Below are 10,087 nucleotides of genomic sequence, written 5' to 3' on the forward strand. Positions count from 1 at the left end.
TGCCCTATTTTTCTTTTCTATTTTTTTCACGTTTCCGTAAATATAATTGACATGCTGCAATTTGAATCATGAATCCCATTCACTTTGCTGATACTGTAAAATGCTGCGATTTTTCCCGTCATGAGCAAATTTGCAGCGTTTCCAGCCCATGGGGCCCTGGCTTTACAGCCCAGTTCACATCTGCGTTTGGACCATTCCGTTCCCCTGCAAGCAGCACTTTTCTCTCCGCATTTTTCGTGCAGAAAACACACAGACCCTATTATAGCCTATGGCAGTGGTCCCCAACCTTTTTTCCACAAGGTACCAGTTTCAGCAAGACAATTTTTCTATGGCCCGGTGGGGGCGGGGAAGGGGTGTGGATGGGGGCAGGGAAGGGGTGTGGTTGGAGGCGGGGTTAAACATGGGGGTGTAGAAAAGCACCTCCGGTATTGGCATTGCCGACGACTGGAAGTAGCGCATGCGTTCAACAGTGGAACGCATGGCAGAGAGCTGCATAGAGAACTGCGACAGTGGTATGATTAAGACATCAAAGGATGTCAAGGGAATAGTATGGAGGCAGCAAGTAAGTGTAAAACAGAAGAAGAGGTTGCCCAAAATTTGGTAGGCGAGTGCAGGGTGGAGTCAAGACCCGCTGCATGTCCTGCATAGTACTTGAATCCCGGACATACGGCGGGTCCTGGCTCAACCCTGCACTTTGCTCACCTTATCCCGATGAGCAAAAACCAAGCTGCTGACTCCTCGCCGCCGGTCTGCGGTCTGGTACTGGTCCGCGGACCAACAGTATGGGGTCTGCAGGTTTCCTTAGGTAAGGCTTAGTTCACACGTAAATTACGTGTGGCTTATTTTGGCACCGGAAAAAAACGCTTCCTAACTTAGGAAGCTTTTTTTGGACCTTCCCGTGAAGGTCAGGGACAAGCGGCCATTGTTGGCGGTATCTGTACTGTAACTATTGCTTCCCATGGGCCAGTACTGGGATTAGTACATGATGGCGAGCACCACTCTATGGCTACAGTCACGCCTGTCACACTGATATACTGTAACATGAAGCAAAGCTTGTTGCTTTCTCCTCATTGCTCCCGTGTTGCAGCCACATCCTCCCGCTCGCTCTTGTTTATCAGGCCACGTGTTGTCAGGTGGGCGGGGCCTCTTGGCCGGGACTTCCCCCGGCTCTCTCAGTTTCTAAACAGCCTGATTTCCCCGAAATGATGAAGCGCAGTGACGGCTCCGCCGGCCAATAGGGGCGCCCTGTGCTGGGAGGGCGGGCTTAGCGAGCAGCTATACCTGGCGATCGGGCTGCGCTAGCGCTACAGTGCCGCACACTCAGTGATCTCTGCTATTAGGATTACCCTCCACATACACAAGGACCACATACACAGCTCTATCAGGATTACCCACCACATACACAGCTCTGCTGCACCAGGACCACATACACAGCTCTGCTGCACCAGGACCACATACACAGCTCTGCTGCACCAGGACCACATACACAGCTCTGCTGCACCAGGACCACATACACCCACTACCCCAGGATTACCTGCACTGAGGACTGGCTATCAGGTAATGTCCTGGCTTCTATAAGGGATGCACCTATGGAATATCACCTATACATGCTATTATCGCATGCTCTACCTCATGTTTCATTCATTCTCATTGCTAGACATTGCATGCTTTATGTGCAGGTATTAGACTGCTGGCCGGGCTGTATACAGGTAGAGGGTGCAATGCTGTTTGTCAGGGTGCAGACTCGGCGGTAACTTACTGTAAGCTGCACAAGGAAGTTCACTGTCAAAAAAACAAAGCAGTTTGCAAAGTAGTGGGCGGGGAGCTGCAGTGTGAGTGAGCTGCCACTAGGTGGCGCCAGTGTACAGTACATGTCTCCTGTATACAGTAATAGTGTATGAGAGGTTACAGCCATCTGCACAGCCAATAAGGAAGTACATGTATATTACATGGAGTCTGCTAAAGCCAGAATATGACATCTATATGATATAAGTGGGGTTCAGTATAGCATGCAGTACTGGGAAGGATCATATATGATATAAGTGGGAGTTTGGTATATTATATTATGCTGTATATTATATCATAAGTGGGATTATACTGTATAACTGATATGGGATGCTTCCATATACTGTATTATTATGTATAAAATCATGGGAGGGTGCAGTATACTGTATGATTGATATAGGGGAGGGTGCAGAATACTGTATAATACATGAGGGTGGGCTAAGTATACTGTATAATACATGGGGGAGGACTCAGTATACTGTATAATACATGGGAGGGTGAAGAATACTGTATTATACATAGGAAGGTGCAGTATACTGTATAATACATAGTGGAGGGTGCAGTATAGTGTATTATACATGTTAGGGTGTAGTATACTGTATTATGCATGTCAGGGTGCAGTATACTGTATTATACATGTGAGGGTGCAGTATACTGTATAATACATGGAGGGTGCAGTATACTGTATTATACATGTGAGGGTGCAGTATACTGTATAATACATGGAGGGTGCAGTATACTGTATTATACTTGTGAGGGTGCAGAATACTGTATTATACAAGGGAGAGTGCAGTATACTGTATAATACATGGGGGAGGGCTCAGTATAATACATGAGAGGGTTTAGTATACTGTATAATACATGGGGGAGGGCTCAGTATACTGAACTACTAGGAAGTCTGTAAGAACTTTGAGTTTATTATTTCTTTCTGAACTCTGACTTGGCGGCAAAAAGTGCGAGTCACCATTTCTTGTCCTGTAAGGGAAGCGCAGCTAGAGGAAGTTGTTCGCATCGCGTGCAGCATTTATCTGGCTCCACTTGTTATGATCTCATATTTCACAGCCTTGTATGCATACCGCTCTATTCTTAGACAGGAGACTTCTTCCTTGAACTCTAGATTGTAACTGCAATCTGCTCGGGTTCAGTGCTATAAACGCCATCAAAAGCTCACGTGTGTCACCGTATAAACTATACTTATGTTATATGGTGCAAGTAATGATCCTACTTATTTCAGGCCATTGTTGACCTCTTGGGAAGTTATTAGGTTAAACGTTCCCATATAAGATATTTGATTTGGGGTGCATTCACTGCTGCAATATCTATCTATCTATCTATCTATCTATCTATCTATCTATCTATCTAGTGGGGTGTGGGTGGGAGGATCTCTGTATCCACATGTGATATACAAAGCATATCTTATAGCGGTGACATGATGATAACTCTTGTGTTGTGTTTCCGCAGCAAAATGCCGGTGACCCGTTTAAGGATGAGACCTTGGCTCGAACAGCAGATTGCCTCAAAAAAAATCCCTGGACTTTCTTGGCTAAACCAGGTAGCGTGTCAGTCCAGGAACATCTGGCGGTCGTACACATCTGCCGCTGAGCGATTCGCTGATGGTGTTTTTGTCACTATCTCACTATCTGGTTTCTGATTCCTACAGGAAGAGGGAATTTTCCAGATCCCCTGGAAGCACGCTGCACGACACGGCTGGGATATTGAAAAAGATGCCTGTCTTTTCCGAAGTTGGGCTGTTCACACTGGTACGTTACAAAGTTCGTGTTTGCCTGGGATTGATAACCATTGCGTTAGTAGTATGGGGTCTCGTACAGCAAAGTATATAGGCTTGTGTTTTCGGAAGTCATTGGTTGTGGCGTCAGAACAGAGGTCATGTTTGACCGATAAAGCTGGATCAATTCAAACGTTCTGACTAGAGATGAGCGAGTACTATTCGAAACAGTATAGGAATGAATGGACGTCCTGCCGCTTAACCCCCTGCCACTCCCATTCATTCCTATGGGAGCGTGCTATTCGAAACTACCGTCTCGAATAGTACTCGCTCATCTCTAGTTCTTCCGATGACTTCCTGATCATTGTTTGGATTACGGACCCGCTCAACGGGAGGATTTGTGTATACTGTAACTATATGTGCAGCTACTTAAAGTGCCACTTCTTTATCAATACAGGAAAGTATAAAGCTGGTGAGAAGGGACCTGATCCGAAGACGTGGAAAGCAAACTTCCGCTGTGCCATGAACTCTCTTCCGGATATTAAAGAAGTGAAGGATAAAAGTGTATATAAAGGTTCAAGTGCCGTCAGAGTCTACCAGATGCTGCCCGCTCAAGTAAAGACAGATAAAAAAGGTAACCCCGAGGACCACAAATTGTGGTAGTGGGTGTGCATGCTCTTATGGATAGAGACGATAGATCTATCTCTTGGTTGCAGCGACTAGAGCTTTGTTTTTTCTTTGCAGAACGTAAATCCAAATCCTTGAAAGATTCCAAGAGCAGAACGAAGACAAAGGTACGAGTCCTAGCCTAGGCACAGACGCCATTGCTCGCACAAATTGTGTTAGAAAGTATTTGTGTGTAACATATACGCTCTTATTTTATTTTGCAGACCGAGAGTTTATCTGCAGATGAGGTGGAAGAAGCCGTGAAGAACTGTCAACTTCCAGATGACCACAACAGCTACACGGCAAACTTATATTCCACACAGGAAATTGACATTGAAGACTCAGAAATTTTAGGTAGGCTTAAAGTCTCTTGCATGTATAAGAGAACACTCTGATCATTTAGCATCGGTGTAGGACAGATCGTGATATTAATATCCACAAAAGTCAAAGTGCTTACTGGTCCCACTGGATTTTAGGGATCCACCTAGGCCAGGGATCAGCAACCTTCGGCTACAACTCCCAACATGCTTCATTCACTTCTAAGGGAGTTTCAAGAACAGCAGAGCCAAGTATGCATGCTGGGAGTTGTAGTTTTACAACAGGAGTGCCAAACGTGGCCTACCCATGACTAAGGCCTGATTCACATCTGCATTTGGTAATCCGTTCGAGGAGTCCACATTGGCAAGCGGTGAGCTTATGAAAGCACATGGATCCCCATAGACTATAATGGTGTCCGCATGACTCATGCAGAGACCACACGGACCCCATTATAGTCTATGGGGTCCGTGTGCTTTCACTACTCACCACTTGTCAATGCGTTCAGTAGTCCATTCGGGAAAGTCCCCATGTGGACTCCCCGGACGCAGATGTGAACCGGGCCTAGGTGAAATTTTCCTTTGTCAAGAGGGACCAAAAAGTGGCAACCCAAGAGGTACTGAAACAGGAGCGGTGGGGGTATCAGTATGGACAAACTCTTTTTACCAATGGCAGGCATATGTTTTAGTACATACGTTTTATAGGCTCGCTATCCAGGAATCTTGATGGGATTTGTTCAGGTAGTTGCCAAGCTTTCCAGATAAGTAGGCTGAAATACAAATGTAAAAGAGGACAAGTCAATGACTGTCATAGATAGATAGATGTAGATAAGTTACTTTTTTTTTTTTTTTTGTCAAGATGCAATGTCATTTATGATGTGACTATCTTTTGCAGCCATGAATGAATGTGAAGTTACCAGTAGCGTGACTGACTGGCGAGATCCAATTGATATGCCCATGCCGGACAGCACAAATGATATGTACCCTCTGCAAGTGTCACCTATGAGCTCGGAAGGTAAGTAGTTCATTCCCTGTGATACATAATCTGAAGACGTTCCCTGACTCTTGTGATTTTTAGGAGTCACCTTAGTCCCGTTCTAAAATATTAATACAGTGAATTCTATTTTCTCCAGACGCAGATGAAGATTTACCAACCATTGCTGATGAGATTTACAAGGTGAGTTACTGTATTGTGCAGGGCGTTCGTTTCCTTCTTTTTTATTTTATTTCTTTCAATTGTCCCTAATCTACATGTTACTGTTCTCCGACAGATGTTAGAACCCGTCTGGCAACAGACAAACATAGAAGGCAAAGGATATTTCCTCAACGAATCCGGAAATCAAAACGCTGCGCCTAAAGAGTACACGGCATTAAGTTCGGAGGAAAACTTCAAGCTGTCAGGTATTTTCTTTATTCCATTATACATTATTTATTGCCTTCAAAGCTCTAAGTTAGTTGTGGTTCCAAAAGTAAAATCTCATTGCCATATGTCCTAACAGCAGCGCAATGTGGAGCTTGTGCTGCTGTTAGGATAGATTAACATTATAATCAACGATTTCCTTATGTCCTACCAGCAGCATAAGGCGTATTATGCTGCTGGTAGGACGTAAGGGAAAAATCCTGACCAAAAAGACGTCTCCCATTAAAATCAATGGGAGCCGGTCAGTTTGGACATGCTCATTCTTCAGGCGGAGTCGCCTCACGAATTTGCCTGAAGACACTCCCTCCTACAGTCTAGGCCCATTCATTGGGCCTGATCCGGAGCGGAGTGCGCGACTGGATGCCAGTATACTGCACCGGTATCCAGTCGTGGCTACCCATATTTTGGACTAGAACCTGAGGCGGCCTGCCCTAGCCGTAGGCTAGAGGTTAAGTGTCCATCATATGGGTGTCTAAGCCCCACGTGTGAATGTACTTGCACATGCATGACCATAGCTTCATTCATTTCTGTTATCGTGGCAGTGGTGTATTCATTTATCTCACTGTTACCCCCCTCATAGAGAATAGAGTGGTGGTCACATATGTCAGAAAATAAAATCACTTGTTAGAATGATTTCATTTTCTAGGACCACCCGGACCCCCGTGAACGTGGTATAAGAGAGAAGGGATCACTGCACTCACCCCTGAATGTATTATAGGTAGTGGAACCTAATCTTACTACATTCTATTATGGCCACAAATCCTCTAAGTTACTGCAGGAGACGCAACGGGTGATTTATGACAATTTCGGGGATAGGAGACAACCTTTTGTAATCCCTTTAGTATCAATGACTTTGAGAATAGTGATCACTCGTCACTTAGGCCTTGTTCACGTCTGCATGGAACATGTGGACAGAACAGTAGTTCACGATCTACTTTCCTGTCCGCATGAGTCATGCGGAAAGCACATGGACCCCATTATAGTCTATGGGGTCCATGTGCTTTCACTGCACACCGCTTGCTAATGTGTTTGGTAGTCCATTCGGGGGTTCAGATGTGAACAAGGCCTACGTGTGCTTTCACACATGTCATTTTGATGCATGTCATAAAATGGTGGAAGTATATGGAAAAGATTCTATTCTGTATATAGATTTATTAACTCCTTCCTGGTTTTGTTATAACACTTTTTTCTTCTATTTCTGCCAGATCTTGAATTCTTGGTCACTACAGAAGTGAAGCCAACATTCGACTTTAACTTTTATGAACTTGCATCGCCTATCGTGTGCTGATAGTGGACAATACCGAGCTGCCTTGTGCTCCTGTTTCGGTGTGTTTTGCCTCCAGGAATGAGCCATAGCCATCGGACAGACTGAGCCACAAACCTAAAGCCATGGCTCCCGAAGACTGAAAGTCCAGTTGGTCATGGACGTGTGTTTGGACACGTAGACATCTCGGCCAGGATGGATCTAAAACTGCTGAAGAACGCTTCACTACATTTGTTCTAGCTTTGCAGAAGAAACTGTGAACAGAAGTAATGACTACAATGCCACTGTTCCATTAATGCCAAGTTCACTTTGGACATTGACGCGTACCCACTTAAAGAGGGCAGTGACCATGTGATTGCCTGCCTCCAACACTCAGACGCCCTGGAACGCCCCGCAGATGAAGATGAAGGAATGGCTTAAGACTGATCTTCTAGACTTATGTGGTCCACTATACAAACCTAAACCACGTTGCGATAACATCAACCCAAAGGGTTTAGGTTAAGATCAGTTTATGGATGTTGGAGCCGCACTGCGCCCAAATATGGTGTTCGGAAAAGTTCAAGTTTACACCGAAAGGGAGTGAAAAATGCTGATTTACTGTGAAATCTCCCGGCCGCCATTGTGACATCATCATAACCTATTGGAGACCAATGCAAAGTTATTAAATTATTCCAAATAATTCTCTCAATATTATATGCATATGAAGTCTTCTCCCACACTTCAGGTCTCGTTCACATCTGCGTTGGGAACCCGTTCGGGGGAGTCTCCCGAACAGAATACCGAACGCATTTGCAAGTGGTGTGCAGTGAAAGCACATGCACCCCCATAGACTATAATGGGGTCCGTGTTCTTGCCGTGAGATCTCCGCTGGGAACATGCGGACGGGAAAGTACTCACAATCTACGTCTCTATCCTCATGACTCCTGCGGAGATCTTGCGCCAAGCACACGGACCCCATTATAGTCTATGGGGTCCGTTTGATTTCACTGCACACCGCTTGCCAATGCGTTCGGACTCCCCGAATGGATTACCAACGTAGATGTGAGCCAAGGGTAGGTTATAGAAGTGAACATGGCAGGGTCAGTACGCAGCTGTTTCATGCTCTTTACTTTTCTGTATATACTAATATGAATATGATAGTTATTCAGAAAGGGTTGAAGGCAGTGTAAGTCGCAACTCTTCAGGATATAGATTTTTATTTTCTTAGCACTTTTTTTTACTGTCAATGTAAATATTTTTTTGTAGTAATGTATCATGCTATTGTGTCCTGGGTGCCCAATGTGCGGTGTAACAACCCACGAAAATAATGCGTAATTACATAGGCGGTAGATACGGGATCTGCTGCTAGATTTCCTTATGTTCCGAGGCTGCTGCTGTAGAAATCAAGGCTTACAATCCTATACATGTAGCATGAATGTGCGTCCAAATTTGTATGTGTATATATAATTTTATATAAAAGTTATAATAAAATGTGTTTTAAAAAGTTATACAGTGTATATATCCTTTGTGTATGTATATATGTGTGTGTATAATATATATACACTCACCGGCCACTTTATTAGGTACACCTGTCCAACTGCTCGTTAACACTTAATTTCTAATCAGCCAATCACATGGCGGCAACTCAGTGCATTTAGGCATGTAGACATGGTCAAGACAATCTCCTGCAGTTCAAACCGAGCATCAGTATGGGGAAGAAAAGTGATTTGAGTGCCTTTGAACGTGGCATGGTTGTTGGTGCCAGAAGGGCTGGTCTGAGTATTTCAGAAACTGCTGATCTACTGGGATTTTCACGCACAACCATCTCTAGGGTTTACAGAGAATGGTCCGAAAAAGAAAAAACATCCAGTGAGCGGCAGTTCTGTGGGCGGAAATGCGTTGTTGATGCCAGAGGTCAGAGGAGAATGGCCAGACTGGTTCGAGCTGATAGAAAGGCAACAGTGACTCAAATAGCCACCCGTTACAACCAAGGTAGCCAGAAGAGCATCTCTGAACGCACAGTACGTCCAACTTTGAGGCTACAGATGGGCTACAGCAGCAGAAGACCACACCGGGTGCCACTCCTTTCAGCTAAGAACAGGAAACTGAGGCTACAATTTGCACAAGCTCATCGAAATTGGACAATTGAAGATTGGAAAAACGTTGCCTGGTCTGATGAGTCTCGATTTCTGCTGCGACATTCGGATGGTAGGGTCAGAATTTGGCGTCAACAACATGAAAGCATGGATCCATCCTGCCTTGTATCAACGGTTCAGGCTGGTGGTGGTGGTGTCATGGTGTGGGGAATATTTTCTTGGCACTCTTTGGGCCCCTTGGTACCAATTGAGCATCGTTGCAACGCCAAAGCCTACCTGAGTATTGTTGCTGACCATGTCCATCCCTTTATGACCACAATGTACCCAACATCTGATGGCTACTTTCAGCAGGATAATGCACCATGTCATAAAGCTGGAATCATCTCAGACTGGTTTCTTGAACATGACAATGAGTTCACTGTACTCCAATGGCCTCCACAGTCACCAGATCTCAATCCAATAGAGCATCTTTGGGATGTGGTGGAACGGGAGATTCGCATCATGGATGTGCAGCCGACAAATCTGCGGCAACTGTGTGATGCCATCATGTCAATATGGACCAAAATCTCTGAGGAATGCTTCCAGCACCTTGTTGAATCTATGCCACGAAGAATTGAGGCAGTTCTGAAGGCAAAAGGGGGTCCAACCCGTTACTAGCATGGTGTACCTAATAAAGTGGCCGGTGAGTGTATATCGTGATCAGACAAATTTAGCCAACAGTTTTTACTTCTCTCCCCCTTTAACAGCCTCTCTGAGCCGGATATCCTGAACAATCCCATTGTCGGATCAACTGGAAGTATCACAGCCCAACTTGTATGACCACTTTTAACTTTGGCC

At 44.9% G+C, this 10,087-nt stretch overlaps 1 protein-coding gene across 3 annotated transcripts; it reads left to right on the forward strand.

Moving 5' to 3' along the window:
* The first annotated feature begins 1,321 nt into the window (after nt 1–1,321).
* IRF1 (interferon regulatory factor 1) lies at nt 1,322–8,590 on the forward strand. 3 transcript variants are annotated; one of them, XM_075276422.1, is made up of 10 exons: nt 1,322–1,557; nt 3,247–3,337; nt 3,446–3,545; nt 3,969–4,145; nt 4,256–4,305; nt 4,402–4,531; nt 5,387–5,506; nt 5,625–5,668; nt 5,763–5,892; nt 7,117–8,590. In XM_075276422.1, the coding sequence occupies exons 2-10, from the start codon at nt 3,251–3,253 to the stop codon at nt 7,197–7,199; spliced, it is 921 nt and encodes a 306-aa protein (XP_075132523.1). In that variant the 5' UTR covers nt 1,322–1,557; nt 3,247–3,250; the 3' UTR covers nt 7,200–8,590. The 3 variants fall into 3 exon arrangements, with proteins under 3 accessions (XP_075132523.1, XP_075132525.1, XP_075132524.1); XM_075276424.1 differs by lacking the exon at nt 7,117–8,590 and adding an exon at nt 6,558–6,726; XM_075276423.1 differs by lacking the exon at nt 7,117–8,590 and adding an exon at nt 6,492–6,618.
* Nucleotides 8,591–10,087: the final 1,497 nt, after the last annotated feature.

This window comes from Leptodactylus fuscus, chromosome 5 (assembly GCF_031893055.1).
Source record: "Leptodactylus fuscus isolate aLepFus1 chromosome 5, aLepFus1.hap2, whole genome shotgun sequence".
NCBI classification, from domain to species: Eukaryota; Metazoa; Chordata; class Amphibia; order Anura; family Leptodactylidae; genus Leptodactylus; species Leptodactylus fuscus.